At 42.5% G+C, this 21,227-nt stretch overlaps 1 protein-coding gene across 6 annotated transcripts in view; it reads left to right on the forward strand.

The window, feature by feature from the left end:
* Positions 1-20,179, forward strand: part of NCK2 (NCK adaptor protein 2) — a 146,673-nt gene extending 126,494 nt beyond the window's left edge. For all 6 annotated transcript variants that reach the window (XM_058278282.2, XM_071208745.1, XM_058278286.2 and 3 more), the window contains 2 exons: positions 547-1,268; positions 17,765-20,179. In XM_058278282.2, coding sequence (XP_058134265.1) covers positions 547-1,268; positions 17,765-17,959 — 917 coding nt within the window. In that variant the 3' untranslated portion in view covers positions 17,960-20,179. The remainder of the gene's footprint in view (positions 1-546; positions 1,269-17,764) is intronic.
* The last annotated feature ends 1,048 nt before the right edge of the window (positions 20,180-21,227 follow it).

The raw sequence follows: 21,227 nt of genomic DNA on the forward strand, positions 1-21,227 counted from the left end.
CAAGCTGCTATCGGCAGCCACGGGAAGGGTTGTGGCTGTCACAGGGCTGTGGATGTCACTTGTGGCGGGAGGCCTATGACTGCTCTAGGCTTACCCTGGGCTTGGAGCTAACTGACTTCCCACCCAGTACAAAAGTGCAGAAGACGCTGTCTCTTCCTACCTTGGTTTTGTGTTGCTGGTGGCCCAGAAATTCTCTAAAACCAAATCATCATCTCAGAAGGGAAGTCATTTTCCCCTGATGTTGCTATCTTTTTATCTTTTGCATTGCTCCTGCTTCAGTCTTTTTCTTTTTCTTTCAGAGTCAAGAGAGAAATTTTAGTTAGGAATTCACAACTTTCAGTACTTCACCACACGATTGTCAACATCTCTTTCTGATGATTGTGTTTGGCAGCCACAGTTGCTTTTTGCCCCTTGTATTACGTTGACAGGAATGCCTCCCTCCTGGGATTATTTACCCTGGCGTAGCCTGCTGACCGTTGGGAACCCCCGACTGTTCTTCCCCATCTTTCCTGAGCGCCCACTGAACCCTTCCCTGTGCTTCCACAGGCCTCGGGAAGACCAGGAGGAAGACGAGCGCCAGGGACGCGTCCCCCACGCCGAGCACGGACGCCGAGTACCCCGCCAACGGCAGCGGCGCCGACCGCATCTACGACCTCAACGTCCCCGCCTGCGTCAAGTTTGCGTATCTGGCGGAGCGGGAGGACGAGCTGTCCCTGGTGAAGGGGTCCCGCGTCATCGTCATGGAGAAGTGCAGCGACGGCTGGTGGCGGGGAAGCTACAACGGGCAGATCGGCTGGTTTCCCTCGAACTACGTCATGGAGGAGGCGGACGAGGCCACCGCCGACTCCCCGAGCTTCCTCAGCCTCCGCCGGGGCGCCTCCACGAGCAACGGCCAGGGCCTGCGCGTCCTCCACGTGGTCCAGACGCTGTACCCCTTCAGCTCCGTGACGGAGGAGGAGCTCAACTTTGAGAAGGGAGAAACGATGGAGGTGATCGAGAAACCTGAAAATGACCCCGAGTGGTGGAAATGTAAAAATTCCCGGGGGCAGATTGGCCTTGTTCCCAAAAACTATGTGGTGGTCTTAAGCGAGGCGCCTGCCCTGCACCCGTCCCATGCGCCTCAGATAAGCTACACCGGACCTTCAGCCACGGGGCGTTTCGCGGGCAGAGAGTGGTATTATGGGAACGTCACGAGGCACCAGGCGGAGTGCGCCCTGAACGAGCGGGGCGTCGAGGGGGACTTCCTCATTAGAGACAGTGAGTCTTCGGTAAGTGGCCTTTGGTCTCTGAACCTTTGCCCGTCACATGGGATGGATGGTTTCAAAAGAAAGCCATTATTTGCGTACATATCCTTAGGTGTATAGGTGCATGATATGACTTTTTTATGCCATTCACTTTTTAGATTATGGGAATGTATTTGAAATAGCACAAGAATATTTAGAGCTCTTATTAAGATAGAAAAGATACATTTTAGTATGAGGTTGGACTCTATAATTTACTAGAATCTGCTTTACTCACCTGCTCACAGTCACCGTTTATTTTCTTGGAGATGTTTTCATGAAGATGGGAGGGTTAGTAAAGTATTTTTTTAGTCCCAAAGCGTTGCTTTGCCTCTTTATTAAGATCCCCCCCCCCCCTTTTCGCTTCTACAGACTCAAATGCCATTTTCTCTCCCTGTTTCCCATTCCATTAATGATCCCCACCTAAGCCCTCGTGAGTGCCTTGGTTTTCTTTGTCTGTGCCCAAGGCCTACCAAGTATTCTCAGTGAGGTGGGTGTCTGGTTTCTGAAATGGCTTTTTGCTGGTTGGTTGGTTTTTTAAAATCATATAATCCTAGGGTCATCTCTCCTGCTTGCTAGGTAGCCGAGTTCATCTCTGAAAAGCTTTCAAAGCACTTATGAGTCGAATTGAAAAGAAAAATACAGTTCTTGAGAGGGATGAGTCTCTGTGTGTGAACTGAATCAGAGGGACTGAGGCCACTTGACTTGCAGCAGCAAATCCATTTCCAGCAGCAGTTGAATTTGGGGTTTTTGTTTCACGCATGTTGCGGAGTCTTTCCAGAAGAATCGGGCCTGATTCATATGTGTGTTATGGAGGTACTCAACCTGTTTTGTAGACTTTTTCCCAGATAAGTTTTCTGTGTGATGAGACCACCCAAAACAAGAGTTTTGAAGTTGGTGTCCAGTGTATTTTGTCTTTAAATTGAACTGATTCTAGTCACTTCACTTAAATTTTTTAAAATGCAAAACAGTATTATAGCATATATATACACTATGTACTAGTAGTTTTTGTATTCTGAAAATGTTAATTCCATGATAAGCTAGCATAGGTTCAAGACTTCCGTTGACTAAACTAAGAAGGCAAGGCCATATAAATGTTTTTCTTTAGAGAGGCAACTGCGGTATTTTCTTTAGGCACAAGGATCATCAGGGTGGTGGAAATAGGACCTCCTTACAGAGTCAGCAGCTTCACCAAGTCGTCTTCTGCAACCTTAGACTTTGCTTCGGCAAGCACAGTTGTCTAAAGTTAACTACGTGTGATATCTGAACTCTGAGATTTTCTTATCAAGCAACCCTCATTTATCATTTCTGGCAAGACATCACATTAAATTGTTCTCACAATGTAAGCCCTGTGCATATCTTCCTTTAGTTGATGGTTGAGGTTTAAAAGAATTAGGAGCAGCAGGACTTTTAACTCTATCGAGCAGACACTTAGAAAAAGCACTGGAAACCAGCTACAGGGTGAAGTGCTCAGTCCCAAGTGCGTAAGGCGTAAGTATAATTCACAGTGAAAAAGTTAATCTTTATTTTAAAATTTGGAGTTTGATACAAAAGGGGCTAAAGGAACCCCATTGTGTGAAGTCCTTTGTGCTTTTGGACTGGGACCTGGGGAGAAGAGTATTTGGAAGGAGGGTAGATGAGAAACAAGACCTCCAAGGTTGTTTGCCTTAGAGAAGATAGAAGATCTATTGCTTCGTTGTTGGACAAGCACTTAACAGTGGTTTTCACTGGCTGAACTTGGGAACCAAATCTTAAGGGATGCTTGCTTTTTCCAAGTTTCTTGTTTGTCTTGCATTATTTGGAGAATAAGGTACATTTTTCTAAATAATTGAAGCATTACTACTTAACTTATATTTTAACCCTTTTTATGGAAGTCTTCCCGGACTTTTTGCATTCCACCTTAACGTAGAAAATGAGCCCCGCTAATATTAGGTTGCTCTTATGACATGGTTAGAGTGTGCAGTGGCCCTTTGATTGCAGGGACATGGGGACAGAAGGTGAGAGACTGTGCTTCACGGAACTTGCTGGACCCTGCCTCCACCACACACTGTGGTTCTGCCTTGGTCTGAAGGCTGTCGTGTGGCCTGATGGTGTGTAGGGTGGTTTTTCTCAAGGGAGCTTGCTGGAACACGTGGCTTTCTGCAGTTGTTTTGCTTCCCTTGTGCCAAATGATGCCTGTTGTTCTTTCCCCCGACTGCTGGTGTTTGCCAGGTTTGTGGCTTTTTTTTGTTCATTGCCAGGTCTGTTCATTGCTGTCATTTGCCACTGCTGAGATGTCCTGGTGGTCCCCACTGCTTGTTCTTTTCCACTGTGCCCTGTCCTGAACCTCAGTAGCTGCTGTGTGTTCTTCCTTTCTTTCTCCATCCCTTGTTCTCCTTCTCCCTCATCTATAATTACCATTTTGTTTTTAGCAGCCAAAGAGGAAACAATACCCTTTTTTATTTCCATATTTAATCGTCATACCTCTGCCTGCTAAACCATGGCTCATTAAATCTAGACAATTTGGAAATGCTCCCAGATGTCATCTATAGGCTCATCATAAGTCCTTACATATTTTGTCCACGTTTATTCTATAGATACAGTCAGAGGCTGTACCTTAGAGTACTTAAGGATAACCAGTAACTAGATTTCTAGTAAGCTGTGCAAGTTGGCAGTATTCTATTTTTTATCAATTGCTACATACCCTATCCTCCATCCCCTCACGTTTCTTGTAAACTTTATTCAGGAGGTAAGTTCCAACCATGATGAGTTCCAAAAAGTTACAAGCTTGAAAAAGTGGTGAGTTATATAACACAGCATCAGCTGTGGTTTAGGAAGCCATTTCCCCCTGCAACATTGAAAAGGTCCCAAAGAGGTCATGACTTCTCCTATTTATCATGTTTGTATCATGTATAACTCATTTTTTTTTTGTTATACAACCCATTTGTTTCTGATAGAGAAAAACTTTCTTGCTAAAGATAATTAAATCCACATATTAGGCATGATAAAAGTCATTGTGTGTTTTATTCCTCTTTTTTTAAAGAAGAAAAAACATCTATTAAAAATTCTTTGGTCAGAAAGGAACAGAATCAGAATAGTTCCTTGCTTTATTTTTTTTAATGATAATATTTCTTATAGAAATTAAAATTTTTAGACGAAACTCCTTTTTTTCAGGCAGTTTCATAAATTAATCTCTAGCCCAGTGATTCTCAGGCTATAGTGTGTACCAGGTTCCCCAGGGGGCTGGTAAAAATAGATTGCTGGGCCCACCCCTAGAGTTCTTGAATTAGGAGGTCTGGGCTTTAGAATTTGCATCTCTAACACATTCTTGGGTGACAATAATAGTGCTGGTCCAGGGATCACACCTGGAGAACCCCTGGTCCAGATTATACATTCTGAATGATTGGAACTTGCTGCAGCAGTGATTAAAACACCCCTACCTACGTAACAGCACATTTCTCAGAATTATTAAAATGTTTAAAGGTACATATAACTCTTTCATAGTTTCATCTTCTTAGCTTTTGTTGAGTGGATTCATCTCCTAACATGTTTTTCTGTTTATTTTATTAACTTTGAGTTTGCTATTAAACTAGCTTGTATGTTCTGTGTTTCTGATAGAGAATGGGAAAAAGTTGTCATAGCAAAGCATAAGCTGCTTCAAAATCAGCTCAGAAGATAAGGAGTGATAGAGTGAATTCCTTCAATGATTTAGTCGCAGGCGTTCTAGAACCAGGGTTTGACACCATGATCAAGATGTTTCCTCATAAATGAGTCCATGTTAAGAAAAAAGCATGCCATCACTTTGAGCAGGCTTTTGTGCATCGTTCTTATCTCATAATAAATTGTCAGGCTTTTTGCCCAGTCACAACTGAAAATGTTAAGCCTGGTTTTGTGATAATTCTAAATTTAAATATCTAATCTAAAAATAGAAGGACCAAAAAAATCATTTTCTGTGTGCACTTTTCTAGGACTTGAGTCTGACTCTGTCACCTCACCCTCAGGAGAAGCGGAGCTTTTAGAGATCCCTGCCTCCTCAGTCCTGGCCAGCTCTTCAATACTCATTTTTATTCCCCCTTCTTAAGTGAAGTACAGAATTTAAAATGTATTCTGTTGTGTACTGGGGTTTGTGAAAAAGTCAACTAGCCCATTTAAAGCTGACTCTTACAAACTAATCAATAGAAAACTGACCAATATGTCATTCATAATTTATTTTGGACCCCAACTAGGACCTCTGAACTGAGCGTCCAAGGCGTGGCCCCAGGTCTTCCCAGAGGCTGAATATGTACTGGTTTCCTTTAGTGAGTGTCCTGTGTGGAGCTCCCGAGTTATCACCTACTGTCATTAAAATTACCTTCCACCGGCTGGCAAGGAGCAGCTGACCTGTCAGTAATACCCAAGGCACTTGAGAATCTTTGGAATTCTAGCATTAAAGCCTCCTAGATTTTGAAAGGCTGTGCATTGAGTTTTATTGCTGCATTATGTGTAAAAGTATATATTAATACTAAACCCATCATTTTCAACTTTTTTTTTTTCATTTGAGAGAAGTTAACATAGCAAGCAGAGCAGAGAGCAATTTGTTACCCAAAAGCCATTATGGCTTGCAAAATGCACACGAGGCAGGTGCCGTTACAGCCCAGTGAGCTCATTCACCTGGACGGGTGTGGCGAGGGGGACCACAGCTGGTCCTCATAGTCGCGTCGCTGACGGTCGCGCACAGGGACTGCTCTCTTATCCCGCGTCTCTCTCACCTTCCACGTATAACTTCCTGTCCTTCCTTACATCTGCGTTCTCACCATCCTGCGCTCGGTCAGTCTCTTGGACTCTGCTATTTCTTTGCACCCTTCTGGAACACTCTAGAATACAGTCACCTGCCCCACCCTGCCCCAGCCTCTGACTTGAACACACCTGTCGCTTCTCTTTCCAGCCTCTCTGCTTCTGGGACCCCTACCCAGGACCCTCAGGCCTGGGTCACAGCGCACTTCCCTCAAGGTTCTTACACTGCAGTGTAATTGCCTCTTTGGCTGTTTTAGCCCCAACAAAAGGCTAAGTTAGCGCCAGGAGTGCATATTGTGTCTGTCTTGTTCATCGTCGAATCCCTGGTGCGTCTGAAATACTGAGAAAGAATTGTTTATATTAACAGATGAAGTAATTATCCAAAACGTGCGTACAGATTGCACGTGAGTGGTAATCAGCAGCCAACAAAAGCAGAGTCTTGGAAATTTTTATTTTTAGGAAGTCCAGGTCTCTCTCCTTGGATCCAACTTGACAGCTTCTGGCTTCTTATTGCCACTGTAGGGTTTCCAGATGCAGCATAATGGGGAGAGAAATGGGATGTCAAGTAACCACTGGCAACTAAAGAACTTTTTTAAGCTAAAATACAGATATGTACAACTAAATAACGTATCTATGTCAGTATTCAGAAATATTTCCATAAATACCCCTGAGATCATTAATTACCCTTTTTCTAAGTATTTATGTTGATCTTGTGTAGAACCACTAGGACATGCACAAATGTAAATCCCTCAAAATGTTTAAAGCTCTAGTGAAAAGGAAAAAAATTAAAACTGGGTCAAATAAGGTTTTAGCCCTGAATGTATTAGAAAGTATCATATGACTAACATAGCACCAGTATAAACCTTTTTTTTTCTTTTTTAATTCTACTTGAATTCATAAATAACTGAATGTATTTGTCTTCTGGACTAAAGCCTCCATTTGGTTTACAGAAGAGGTAAAGTTTATGTTTTGTCCCTAGCAATCTGAAAATCACTCAAATTAGCCTTTAGATAAAATCATAGACATGGTTGAAGAAAATATTTTACAATTTCTTTGAGCTGTAATCTTTGTGTTGTGTTGTTAACAACAGACAGACACATATATACACACAGAACTGTAGCTCAGCATGGGAGGTGAGCCAAGCTTCAGAGCTCCCTCCCTTCTAGAAGGCAGGCATGGCCCTTCAGTCAGGGTTTCCCAGCGGAAGTGGTTAGAGGGTGTGAAGGGATTTATCAGATTGTCAGCAAAAGTGCCCTCACCACCTCCAGCCTTCAAGATGAGCAGAAGCAAGGGCACGGAGGAAGGTTCATACGTGGCTCTAGTAGACCACTTGCTTAAAATTTCTTTTTGTGTCCCAACCAGAACCAGAAGGCAATCGCCCATCTGTTCTCTCCTTAAATAGAAGACTCTGGAACAGCATGCCAGTGGGTCTTTACTGCGTATCTCTTGAAAACAGTTCCTTTGCTCTTTGCAGGTCCACAAGCAATGTTAAAAATTTTGATCTGAGTGATGTGTGCTAGGAGAGTATTTGCCCAAGAGAGATGGTTTTCTAAGTAATTTTTAAACCTTTCTAGTATTCAGATATTCTAAGAGGCTAAGTGGTATACCAGCCGGAGGCAGTCAGTATTTCTAAAAGGTCAAGGAAAGAGGGGTTGGTAGAAGGATATAAGTTACTGTCTTCCTGCACTGACAAGCTCTACATTGACAAGCTCTGTTGCTCCCCCCACTCCCCCTCACTAAGGGGCACTACCCTGGAGGTTTGCCCCCCTCTCCCCCCTTTTCCACTCAGCTTCTCCCCAGCCTGAGACTGTGATGCCCCAGGCCAGGAGAGCAAAACTTCTTTACCTGTCCCAATACCTACCCTATCCTAATTTTGAGGTCTGCAATAGAATTTCACAAATCATTTTAGATCAGCATATAACCATTTCATCTCAGCTTCACTTTTTGCTTGTCTTTATTAGGCAGGCATATTTCTCACCTTCTGAGAAGTAATTGATTCCTTTGTTATTTGGGGGACATTTCTCATGGCCCCATTATTAAAGATCCTTAACTCAGCCTCTTCACCACGACAATAGGTACAGACCCCCATGGAGTTCATCGCTTGGAAAGCAGTTCATTCTAAATCAAGTTCAAGGTGCAGCAAGTACTAGTGGAATTGTATGCAAACAGAGCTACTCACCTCCTTTCTTAGTGATTCTGTTTCACCTTTTATTTGAATTCTAGCTATATCATATGTCAGTCATTGCAAGTAAAGCAGGACCAAGCTTGGATGGTTCCTAGAGCTAATGGGAGGACCCCATTTAAAATATTCTTCATCATAGCAATAAATCTGAAGTATAGTTCCCTAACCAGCAGCAGCAACAGCCCCAGGTTCTCAGCTCTCACCCCAGACCTACTAAGCCTGAATCTCTGCTGGAATGCTGCAACCTCTATTTTTAACAAACCTTCTGGGGGCTTCTGATGCTCAAATGTGCGAACCACTCTATTGTGGAATGTGAAATTGGTTTGAGCCCTTTTGAAACATGTTGTTGTATGTGGTAAAATTCTGACTTATATTATTATTGTTTATTATTTATTGGTCACATCAGGCATGACACTGCAAAAAGACAAAGATTGGCAGGGATAATATTCTAATGGTCTGTATTCTGAGGTATTGAAATTTAACTTCAGGAAATATATTTCGGGGGGGTGTAGAGGAATAAACACACATACTAACATGAAAATGGACAATAATGGCTCATCATTTAACAATTAGGTAAATTGGACTTTAAGGATTGTTTTTGTACTTAATGATTGGTTTTTCTTTATGTAAAGTTTATTTCAAAAGCTAATGAGAATGATAGTATTTGATCATGTCACATAAGGCTTTAGGCCTATGGAGTAAACATTTTAGAGGTATTTATATAATAGCAAATGTTGGTGAGGCTGGGCACCCTTGGGGATAAGAAAAAGATAATCGATGTAAAAACAGTGGTATCAGTTGACAATGGCGTACGTGTAGAAAATGAGTCAGTCTTAAAAGACTATATTAGACCACTAGGAAGGGTGCTCTAATAGAATGACAAAACTGAAAGGCAGCTTTTGTAGGTAAACCACTTCTGTGGACAAAAGGGTACTTCCTTTAGAAAATAAAAATGAATGAAAATATCCATTTACCAAAATAAATGGAAAGAATAATACTCCTTTTGATGATAAACCAACAAGTGTGACCTCTCTTGGGAGGTAGAGGGAATGTTAAATATATAATGTAATGTAAATTATTAATATTCAAAGATCTCAGGGTGACCAGAGATTAATCCAGAATCCACCTGGGAGATCTGGTAAACCACACAAAGGAGATTTCCACTCTAGTCTTTTCATAAAGTCCAAAGTGAAATATGAGTAGAGATTTTAAGATTATTAAAGAATCAGGAGTGCCTGAGAACAAGCTCCCTCCTCCCTTCTTATTTCCTCCTGGCCATTGTGCTTAGAAGAAAATCACATTAACACTTAAGCTTTTGGGGTGAAGAAAGAAATTATATTAAAATCTCTTCTCCATTTTTTCCCCTTAATGAGAAATTCATGATTAAATATTGAGCAGAGGAGAGAGAAGTATGTATTTAATGCATGCATCTGTTTTATAAATATGCAGAGGTGCTTTTTAAAATTTTTTTAATAAAGATTTATTTCTCCCCTGTTCCCCCTTTCCACCTCCGATGTCTGTTCTCTCTGTCCATTTGCTGTGTGGTCTGTGTCTGCTTGTATTCTCATTAAGCAGCTCTAGGAACCAATCCTGAGACCTTCTGGAGTGGGAGAGAGGCTCTCAATTCTCTTGTGCCACCTCAGCTTCTTGGTCTGCTGCATCTCTTATTGTCTCTCCTCTGTGTCTATTTTAGTTGTGTCATCTTGCTGGGCCAGCTCTCCACATGAGCCAGCACTCTATGTGGGCCAGCACTCCTGCGTAGGGTAGCACTTTGCGTGGGCCAGCACTCTGCGTGGGCCAGCTCTTCACACAAGCCAGCTTGCCTTCACCAGGATGCCTCAGGTCAAACCCTGGACCCTCTATATGACAGAAGGGAGCCCACTTGCTTGAGCCACATCCACTTCCCCAGAGGTGCTTTTGAACAAGTGTTTGAAGCAATGGATCAAGTTGGTAAAACTGTAGAAAAAGAATCAAAGAGCATATTCTCTGATTTTCTTTTTTAAAAGCACTTGTTGAGAGCAGAAATTGCAAAGAGGTGTGATCTTAGAATACCTAAAGGAGTGAATTATGAAGGAGATGGTCACAACTGAAAACACATAAGTCAATGCATTTGTTGAACACCTCCTTTTAGCCTAGGTGGGATGTGGAATTGAATCAGGTTCTTGCCCTTAGAGGAATTATATTAAAGAGGGGACCTCACGACAGAACAAAAACAATAATGAATCTAAGGATCCTGAGAGAAATTGGATTTCTACCAACCAATTAATTGTCCTTGGATCCCACTTGGTAAATTATCGGGGGAAAAAAAGATGAAGCAATGGGTCATACTAATTGATCATTCTTCAGAACCTCGGGTTCAAAAACTAGAGATTGAAAGATCATTCCTTACAAGGAACAGTCAAAGGAGGTAACAAAAATTGAAAAGTTAGCTGAGTAATCAGCAAAGAATAGAAATTATACCAAATGAGTTTAATGTTTGGAGAAGAAACAGGTAGTAAAATTTGAACTGTGGAAAAAAGCAAGGAGGTAGTAGCTGAAGGGTGTGTGTAGAAGGCAGATATTTCAAAATAGAAAAGGTACAAGTACTGAGTCTAAAGTGCAAGTTAGATTTTCAGTCCAACCATAAAAAATTTAACAGGTATGGTATTTGTGATATCTTAAAAAGATGTCCACAAATTCTTTGATGCCCCTCCCTTCAAAAGGTGGAGCCCATTGCCTCCACCTGAAGTCCTTGATCATGGGTTGAACTCAGTGATTGCTTCCAGCTCCAGAACGCAGAGACCACATCCTCATGGAGCTTTCAGATGACTTAGCCTTAGCCAGTATCTTGACCGCAGCCTGATATGGGTTAGCTGGTGCTGGCTCAGGGCTTAAGCCACTTCTAAATTCCTGAGCCATAGAAACTATGCAATACTAAACATTTCTTTTTTTAAGCCACTAAGTTTTGGGGTGATTTGTGATATAGCAATAGATACTAGTATGGTAGCCTAGATGAAAAACGGCTAAAGCAAGAAGGGTGGCAACAAAAAGCGAAAACTAGAGTTCAGGAGACATTGCTTTGCCATTTGTTTAAAGAAAGAACAAGAGTAGCTACAATTTTAGTAATGTTCATTTACCTGTGCTGGAAACCCCCAAGATGCAAAGTGGAAGACCTAAGGGACAGTATGTAGCCTCTCATTCATTTACTTGCTAGTTAGTTCAGCAGCCTTCTCTTAAGTGTTTTCTGTGTCTCAGACTCTGTTTTTCCTCCTGAATGTATTAAAATGAAATATATATGAGGTTTGCCCTTGGGTAACTTAGAGTCTAATGAGAGATATGTAATTAAGTCGTGATAACAGTTTTACAGTAATTAAAGTAAAATATGCCTTTGCAATAGGATTTAGACATCTTCTAGGTTAGGAAGGGTACATTCTCTAGAGATTCTAATTCATGGAAATATTTTTAAAATTAGGATGCTGGTTGTTGTCTCTGTTAAATGTAGGACCACTAAATTACAGTTTTTGCTTAATTCTTCCCCAAAAATGTTGTAGTACCAACATTATTACCAGTCTCTTCCCAGTTTCAGGAATTATCTCTGTTTTACAATTGAGAAAAGCGAAACATATCAGTTTATTCAAGGACAGAAACCCAGTAAGTAGAGGAACAAGAATATAAACCCAGGCATCTGGTTCCAGAATCCACAGTCCTAACCATTATACTATGCTGCTTCTTCGTAGTATAGCTATAATAGTGCAAGAGCTAGAGTCTGAAGACATTATGGCTTGCTCATTGTCATGTGACCACTGTCCACTTCTGGGAATGGTGGACTATCTCAACTTGTGTTGAGAACAGCTAGAAAAGCTGGACAAAAGGTATCAAAGAAGCAATCTTTTAGTAATCTACAGTGCTTGGAGGCAAAAATTGGAGTTCAGGGCCTACCTAGAAGAGTTCCCAGAAAACAACCCAGGCTTCCAATGTGGACCTCAAAAGCTACATCCTAGGAATAAGAGTAAACTGGAAATAGACCAGACTTCGTAGGCTACCTCAGTTTCTGATCGGATTAAGGTGCCCTTCTCCACCCTAACAGACTACGGAAGTAAAAGCAAATCTTCTCTGGAAAACAGTAATGCTAATAAGAACCTCAGAGTGTCTCTACAGTTTTTCTTCCACAAGACTCAGGAAAGAAAAATTACCAGGAGACAAAACCAAATGAATCAATGACTAAGAGGGAAAAAGAGGACAATAGAAACAGACCCACAGAAGTCCAGAATTTGAGTTTTCAGATGCAGTCTTTAAAATATATGCATTAATATGTTCAGGAAATTCAGCAAGGTAGTTGTGAGTTGAGAATTAGAAATAAAGAATCAAATGGAAGATATAGAACTAAAAAATACAATAAGAAAATTAAGAACTCAGTGGGTTTACAGCAGATTAAACACAGGTGAAGACAGGATTAGTGAACTGGAAGATAGTTCAGAAAAGAGACTTATGATATACAAGAAAGATAAAGGTAAAAAATACAGAAAAGAGCATAAGGACTTGCATCTGTCAGTGGTATCCTAAAAGGGTGGATGGGATACAGGGAGAGATAGACAAGAGATAAGAAGCAGTATTTCAAGAGATAAGCCAGTGCCTCATGACTAGTGAGTGGCCAAGCCAAACTTGAACACAGATCTTCTGGCTTTAAGTTTAACATTTTAAAAAATGTTCTATTTTGAAATGTAGCCCACACACAGGAAACTTCACTTAAAAATTACTGCTTGTTCAACCTCCACCCAGGTCAGGAAATAGGACATCTTTGGTATTCTTGAAGCCTCTCCCATACCCTGTACTGATATTTTCTTCCCATCACACCTCCTCACTGGAGATACTGTCTTTAGTTTTATGATAATCAGTTTCTTTATTGTTTAAAACCTACATTTGTTTCCCTAAACAGTGTATTTTCATTTTGTCCACTTTTGAATTCTGTAGATGATATCATACTATGGCTGTTTTTTTCCTCATTCTTTTGATGAGCACTGTGTGTGAGATTTTAAATCCCTGTTGATGTATCCATTTGATTGATTGATAAGGTGTACTCTTTTATTTCCCCTTTCTACCCCGGACCTTAGGAGTGCTTGTAGCTTGGGGATTTTAGGGCTCATCCTGCTGAGGACATTTTTGAATATGTATCCTGGTACACATGTGCATGTATTTCTCTATAACATTCCAGGATGAAATTGCTGGGTTCTTGAGAATGACTATCTTTACCTTCACTCAAAAATGCAGACAGTGTTGAAGAAAGGATTAGGACTGGCTTATGCTCCCAAGTCCAGTGTCCTTTCCACCTCACAAATCATCATGGCCCATTGCCCTTCCAATGAGGAAGACTTGACAGGCTTCAGCTCTAAGCAGAGAAAGCTCATGCTAATTGTACCTGGTCTGAGCCGTCCTTAGGAGAAGAAAGAAGTATTTTTTAAAATCTTGTGTTGAGATCAAGAACACCTAAAACTAAAAATGTGTGTGGAGAAAGAATGTTGAGCTAGTGTTTGTTTAGCTTCTCTTCCTCAGTGTAGATATTCAGACAACACATGTTAAGATTCCTTGACAAGTTTAAATTTAGAGTACTGTGTATTAGTACACTACTCCTCATTGAGGGGGTGGAATGTGGTGTGGTCCTTTTTCAGCCTGATTTCTCTAAGTCTCTTTCAGAAAGCTAAGCATGCGCGGACCACAGCAGATGTCAGCAGGCTGGTAGAGTTGCCTTCGCTGAGCTCACTCCTGGTTTCACACACACTGCCCAGAGGCCGAGTTGTTTGGGGTCCTGAGTAGCTCCGTTTCCACCTAATCCAGGGGACTGGCTCAACTGGAAGTGAAGAAACCTTATGGCACTCTTTCCAGCAGTGTCCCAGCTGTACCATTAGGGAAGATTCACAAAAAGGAATATCTGGAGCAGGGCCTGATTTGTAGAGTCAGAAAGGCATCTGCAGCCCCGGGGCCAAGTCAGAAATTCCCCCTGAAGGGGGGCTGCTGAGCCAGCAAATTGCATTCCCATCCGGGAGGTTGGTTCTCAGACGGCCCCAGCATCCCCTGGAGGGACTAGGACAGCACAAGGGCCTGGGCCCCACCCCAGGATTTCTGGTTATTAGGTCTGGGATGGGGCCCTAGGATTTGCATGCCTGACAAGTTACCCGGTGAGGCTTGTGCAGCGGGTCTGGGGAGCCACCTTGAGAGCCGCTGCTCTAGCTCCCGTTATCGGGTTTGGTTTAGAGCTGCTTAACTCCAGCATGTATCGTGTATGTAACTAAAGACCGTTCATTCCCAGATTCGCTGGGGAGCGTGTACTCATTTTAATGAAGAGCACCCCAGCCTTTCCCCACTGCTGCTTGGCATGAACATCGCTGGTGCTACGTTCTTAACCAGTTTCTGCTCAGGAGCCCACAAAATTCGTTTTTCATGTCGCCTCAGTTTTCTTGCAGTAACATACATGCACACACCCCCATAGTGTTAAATTAAGGGGCTTAAATTAAAAAGCAAATTTTCCTGGGAAAAGCATCATCTGTTGATCATTTGGCTTAATTGAAATTGAGGATGTCTTATCCTTACCACGATTCACCAGTGTGCTACCTTCATTCAGAACAGTACACTTTCTGAATTGATTTAAGATTCTATAAAGCTAGCACAGTGCCTGGCTCATACTAAATTCGAGAAGCGAAATCCCTCTCCCTCTTTTCTAAAGCACAATTTATGGTGCTCAGTATATATACTTAGAACATGTTAATACTGGGGAACTTAAAGCTAAAACTAAAAATGACTTTAAAGAAAATCTGAAGCCACGAGAAGAGGGTTAAACAGTGCGTGCCGTATGGATCCTTGAGCCACGTTAATGCACTGTGAGCGCCACCAGGTGCTCCTCCAGGGTCCTGGGATAGTAACGGCTGTGGTGATTAGGAGATGCTGGCCTTGCCGGTGTTTGGAGTAATCGTCAGGCAGCTCTTGTTATAGTTTGTCTTGTATTCAAAGGCATCGGCACCAACTAACGTGCTTGCATAGTGACACAGACTCACTTGCATTCATCTTGTTCAATTTTGTGTAAACAGTAATGATTTGAGAATCGTGCAGTCCAGTGATCACTTAGACTATTGTTTTGTTTTGTGTCGAATATTACCTTGATGGGACCGGTTGACCCTATCATCCGTGATGTCAGGGTTCTATGATGATTCCTTGCTAAGGGGCCCGGTTGGGGAAATAATTTTCAAGCATTGTGTGTCCCTCCCATCCACACCCCCCAAAGGCCCTGCTGGTGGCCATGACTGTGGAAATAATCTAGAGCCTGTGGTCTAATCCCAGATACCTATTCTCTATCTCTTGGAGGTTTAGCCATGAGCATTTCCTGGGTCTCCTCTAAGACATCAAGCCCTGTGTTCAGCACTGGAAAAAAGATGTTTTTTTCCCCTCAAGGGTTTGTTTTTATTTGGTCTTTTTTGGAATCTGAGATATATAAACATAAACTAAAAATAAAATTGTTTCTTTTAGTCTTTTATGCTAATAGCTGTGACTCATGGATGAGCCTGGAAGCCCTGCCAGATTTGACTTTTCTCAAAGACACCCCTTTCCCTGAGTTGTCACTGGGTTCAATGGAATCATTCCTTGGTTTGTGAGACTTGCCAAGTTTTTATCAAGCATTGTTATTTGGCATTTGTAACTCAGTTTAAGACAGTGGCCTGGGTGACGGTTGGTTTTGTCTGGAGCTCGTAGTGGGGAGCAGGGGGTAATGGTGGTCCCCGAGCAGCAAGCTACTGGGCACTGGGGAAGGCTGAAGAGGCCAGATTGAAACTAGTTCAGCAATCCAGGAAAGAATGTACCAAGCTGCCACTATCTCTAGGACTCTGCGGAAGTATAGCAAGGGGCAAGAGCCCTGCCCTGCCCTGCCGATCATGCCCACGTTAAAGGAAATAGGTATAAATTACTTTATTTGCAGAGCAATGACTGCAGTGCGCTGTGGTCCCAATACTGGAGGGGCATGAACTTTGTACTGTATAAAAAGTGAAGAGGGAGAGGGCTTATCTTATTTAGGGCTGGGCAGCATAAGAGAGACTTCTTAAAGGCGGCAGAACTTTGAGCTGAGCCTTAAGGGAGCCCTTGAAGTAGGGGGTGAGGAGGGGACAAAGGATGGCTCAAAGGGTCACAGGAACAAGAGCTAAATGGGGCTGTGGGTGGGAAATACCTTAGCCTCGGGGACTGTCACTGGCATTGGGAGCCGGGTGACACAAGGCCTGCCGGGTCGTGGCAGGCATTTGCAGGGTTTTCTCGGGTGTGCAGTGCGAAAGCGGTCACTGAAGGAGGGCTGGGGCGCTGCACGCCCCCGGTTCCCGTCACCTACCTCCTCAGCGTCAGCAGCGCAGGAGCCAGGGCCTTCCTCCTGCAGGGGCGCGCCCACTTGCTGCAGCGCTTTCCCACCAACCCTTGCTTGGATCTGGTAGCTCAGGCTCAGCTTCACTTCCTTCCAGGGCCTTCACTGATCACACACACACACACACACACACACACCTCCTGACCTCATTATTCTCTCATGCAGCTTTTTTTTTTTCGTAGACCTTAACACAGTACGCAGCTCTGTATCCACTATTTATGAATCCACTTTCCCTCCTGGACCGTAACTTCCGTGAGAGTAACTTCATCATGTAGCGTATGTAACCCCCCCACACACAGATGTATCCAAGGCATGGCCTGCTTGGCATGCAGTTGGTGTTAATAAATAATTCTTATTTACCGAATTAATGATTACATTTTCCCAGCAAAACTTCCTTATTCACTATCTTCCCTACATATTTTGTAATAAATGAGGTGTATCAATTTTCATTTTTAAAAGATGACATCTTTATAAAATGTTTTCAACTATAAGTAAGGTACTGACATAATCACAGAATTTAAACCATTCTCATTAAAACCTGTGCCCAAACTATAGAACAGCCTACTTCTGGGATAATAGGAATAGTGTTTTAAATGCAACCAGAATTTTCCACTGCTCTTAAAGTTTTCATTTTTAAATTGCTTAGAACTAGAAAAAAATTATTGGCTTAATTTTTAATAGTGGTAGAAGTCACAGGAAGCGAAATGTTCTAGCTGTCATTTTAAAATCCCTAGTTTATCAAATACAGTTTGGGAAATGAAAAATTCAAGTTTTTTCAGGGTTTAGATTTAACACAGGGTCGTAAGTTCCATAATGAGTTTCCAGTTTTCAAATAACTAAAGTGTATTTCAGTGCTGAAACTATATTAAGCAACATTTAAATTTCTCTTTGATTCAAAACATCAGCATCTTGGAATGCCTTTGGGCCATCTGGATATCAAATGTTGTTCTAGATATTAAAATATCCTGGCTGTTTCAGCTGTATGGTGATTTGGATTTGGATAAATGGCAGATTCAGACTGCCGCCCCCAAAACATTTAAAAGTCACAAAGTTACATCTCATGGAGGAAAGGATTTCCCTTTGCAAACCATAGGACTCTTGGGTTTATGGATTGCTTGAGTTTTCCCAGAGTCTCTTCTCCGCGGCCAAGTCATAACATGTGTTTTGTTTCCTCCTCAGCCCAGTGACTTCTCCGTATCTCTCAAAGCATCAGGGAAGAACAAACATTTCAAGGTGCAGCTCGTGGACAATGTCTACTGCATTGGGCAGCGGCGATTCCACACCATGGACGAGTTGGTGGAACACTACAAAAAGGCGCCCATCTTCACCAGTGAACACGGGGAAAAGCTGTATCTCATCAAAGCCCTTCAGTGACCGGGAAGGCACTGGGCCCCCCGCCCACAGCTCTCGTCCAACTGCAGGCCTTAGGTCCCCGTCCGCCTTCCCGGAGCGGCGCTGGTCCACCTGAAGCAGATGTCTTAAGGGCGGCTCCCCTGCAGAGGGTTTTGCTCAGTCTAGTGGTCCTTCCCTGACTGCCTCTTTTTGCCTAGTTTACTTTTTCCTGAGTTCTGTTCGTTTTCGGTTGGCCTTCCTCGGGGTTCGAATCGAGCCGCCGTCCCAGCACTCCCATCCACGCCCAACCCTGGTCCCCCTCCTGCCAAGGCTGAGGAATCTGGAGATGGAAGGGGGAGCGACTTTGTCTCATCCTTTTGCAATTGGAAACAATGTTAATTTGTTCAAATTGTTTATGCTAACCGAACCCCTTATGAAAAAGACACCGGGCACAGTTCAAATGCTCTGAAGCTCTACAGTTCCTTAAGAGGAAGAAAGTACACTCCAGAAGTTGGGATGGCGGGTTCTGGGCGCCCTTGCTTACCAAGTGGTATATGAGAAGCTCCCAGATTCTAGAAGCACTTGCTCCGATGCCCTCGGCTCTCACATTGCTTTCCAGACTCTCCACAGAGTGAATGTATTTGGTGGTAGGGTTACCTAACTACCAGGTGAGATTGTAGTAAAGGAAATCTGTCCAGTGCATTTGGGGCTGTGCTTGCAATAAAGAATTTCCTAAAGGCAGTCTGCGAAAGAGGGAATCCATAACTCATAAAGATAGAACGTTTACTCCTCAGTCGTGCCATCCACATAATGCTTTTTCCTCTTGCCTTTCTGCTTGTTTGAATTTCACAGTTAGGTTTTGAATTCTCAAAGTAATATGTCTGTAGCTGTTTGTTGACACTGATACAGATGATTAAGGAAAACAACTGACCTTTGGGGATGGGGAGCTACCAACACTTCACACATATATGTACACACGCATAATATATTTGTGTGTGTGTGTGTGTGTGTGTATATAATTTGCTTTACAGGGAAATTTTTCAGGGTTTACAAAAGAATATGTGATTGGTAGTAAGAGACACACAGAATGTTTATGAAGAAATTGCATTTTCTTTTTTCTTTACATATAAATTTCTTTATAGTTTAAATAATACAGTCTTGAGATGGCACATTCCTAAGATTGAAGAAGGGGTCAAGAGATCCCCTAAACTTGCATACCCAGTTTTTTGGATATTGTAATAAAGTATTATGACAAGACCGTTGCGCTTTTATCTTTGGCAGTACTCTCACTCAGTTGCGGGAGAGTAATCACTCCAGCATTTACTGACTCCTCTAGGCCTGAAGGGAAAACTCAGAGGACCTTAACAAATTCATTTTTTGTGTGTTTTCTTTTTTCTACCACCATACTTTGTATATTGAAATAATAAATTTTAATCAGCGAAACTCCAAGAGAAACTAGAATCTCAAGCTTGGTCTTAACTTTGCTCATGGATAATGGGTTATTTGTTAAAAACTGTCTTTACCCAATGCCTGCCAACCCAGAGTCCATCTGCTCAAACAGTGAGCATTCACTGAGCAAGCCCAATGTGCCAGGTCCTAGAAACGCAGTCACATAGCAAAGTTTGTGCCCTTAAGGGTGATGACAGCTGAACCCCCCTGAGTGCTCCCTGCATGCCAGGCACATCCTACCTCATTCATTCTTCGTCATACCCCAGAAGGTAAGTGCTGTGAGCATCCCCATTTTACAGAGGAAGGAAACAAGGCACAAAGTAAATGCACAAGGACTAGTAGTTGGTAAACGGGAGAGCAAGGGTGCATCCCCAGCACAGCTGCCTGGAGAGCCACTCAGGAGACAGGGATTTCTTGAGAGTTTGCACCATTCCTTACTATTTCTGTGAAGTTAATTGTATCCTTTTGCTGCCTTTGATGATAATAAATTAGAAGTGCGGTATCTGGTAACTAAGGTTGGGGGCACCCAGTTATAAGTGGAGGATGCCATTTGGGTTTGTAGTGAGGCAGTTGGTCACCTTATACAAAAGACATCTGCTCTGTACCTTGGATAAAACCATCCCTCCTGACTATTTTTGGTTCTCACTGTTGTGTTACATGTTACATTTTAACCTTATGCTAGAATCCCTCTAAATCCGGGGTTCTTAACCATTTTTGTTCCACAGACCCCTTTGGCAATCAGGTGGAAACCACCAACCCCTTCCTAAGTCCACACTATCCTGTGTATCGTTTAATAAATATAACACACCCGTACCACCACGTCCCGCAAGAATAATGTGTTTTTTTGAATTTCAGTTCAAGCTCATGGACCCCTGGTTAAGAGCCCTTGATCTAAATAGTGAGTGCCTGGACAGCTGTAAGACTTTGATTTACAGCAATTCAGAAAGAAATGAGCAGTTGAAGGGCAGCAGGCAGATGTGCATTTTGGCTTTGGGAACCTCTTTAAGATACATAGTTGTAATCATCCCTGTTCTCATTCTTACCTCAAACCCATCTTGTGAGAGTCCTCCAGCTGTCTGGTGGGGGTAGATCAGGATTAGTCTCTCTTTTTTTTTTTCATTAAGGAAATGGCACCCCAGGATGTGCCTGGTGTCAGGCAGACCAGAGGAGGGTGGGTGGCCCCAGGATGAAGGTCATTGTGGGTCCTCGTGGTTTGGAGTATGGACCACTGATGCTCTATCTGGGTTGTACCTGTACTGTGGGTGTCCTGTGCAGCCAGAGGTTTTCTTGACAAGTCTCATTTCGCTGTGGCGGTTCCACTTTGCATAGACAGCAAAGGACAATAAAGGTTAGTTATTCTGCAGTTGGGTAACATTTGTTCATCGAGTTGCATTTCAGTCTGCCTTCATTTGACATAAACAATGTGATGTGAGCCCTGCTGAATTACAGCACATAACCCCCAGCCCTTCACCCCATAGTTAATGCCCAAATACCACCAAGTGATGTTTCTGGAGAGCTAAAACTGTCCATGTTTTTTCCCCGAAAGTGTATCAAATCAAAATCAAGTTATAATTTGAATCTTGGTAACTACTGAAACACACCTAGAAAGCATTTTTGATGCCAAGTCCTATTTTGTCTTAGTTCTGTGTGCTAATTGGTTTATAATCTATGTTCCTAAAATTCCTACTGCTCGATGCCCAGAATGCCAGGATAATTTAAGACAAAAGATCAGAACAGAAAGGACTGAAACATTTGAAAGTATTCTTTTAAAATGTTAACCTTCAATAAATATAGGTTTCGGGCTGGCCTTTTTCTCACTAGCATCCAGCATTAGTCACTGTCTTGTCAATATATGGTTAGT

Source organism: Dasypus novemcinctus, chromosome 17 (assembly GCF_030445035.2).
Source record: "Dasypus novemcinctus isolate mDasNov1 chromosome 17, mDasNov1.1.hap2, whole genome shotgun sequence".
In the NCBI taxonomy this organism is placed as follows: domain Eukaryota; kingdom Metazoa; phylum Chordata; class Mammalia; order Cingulata; family Dasypodidae; genus Dasypus; species Dasypus novemcinctus.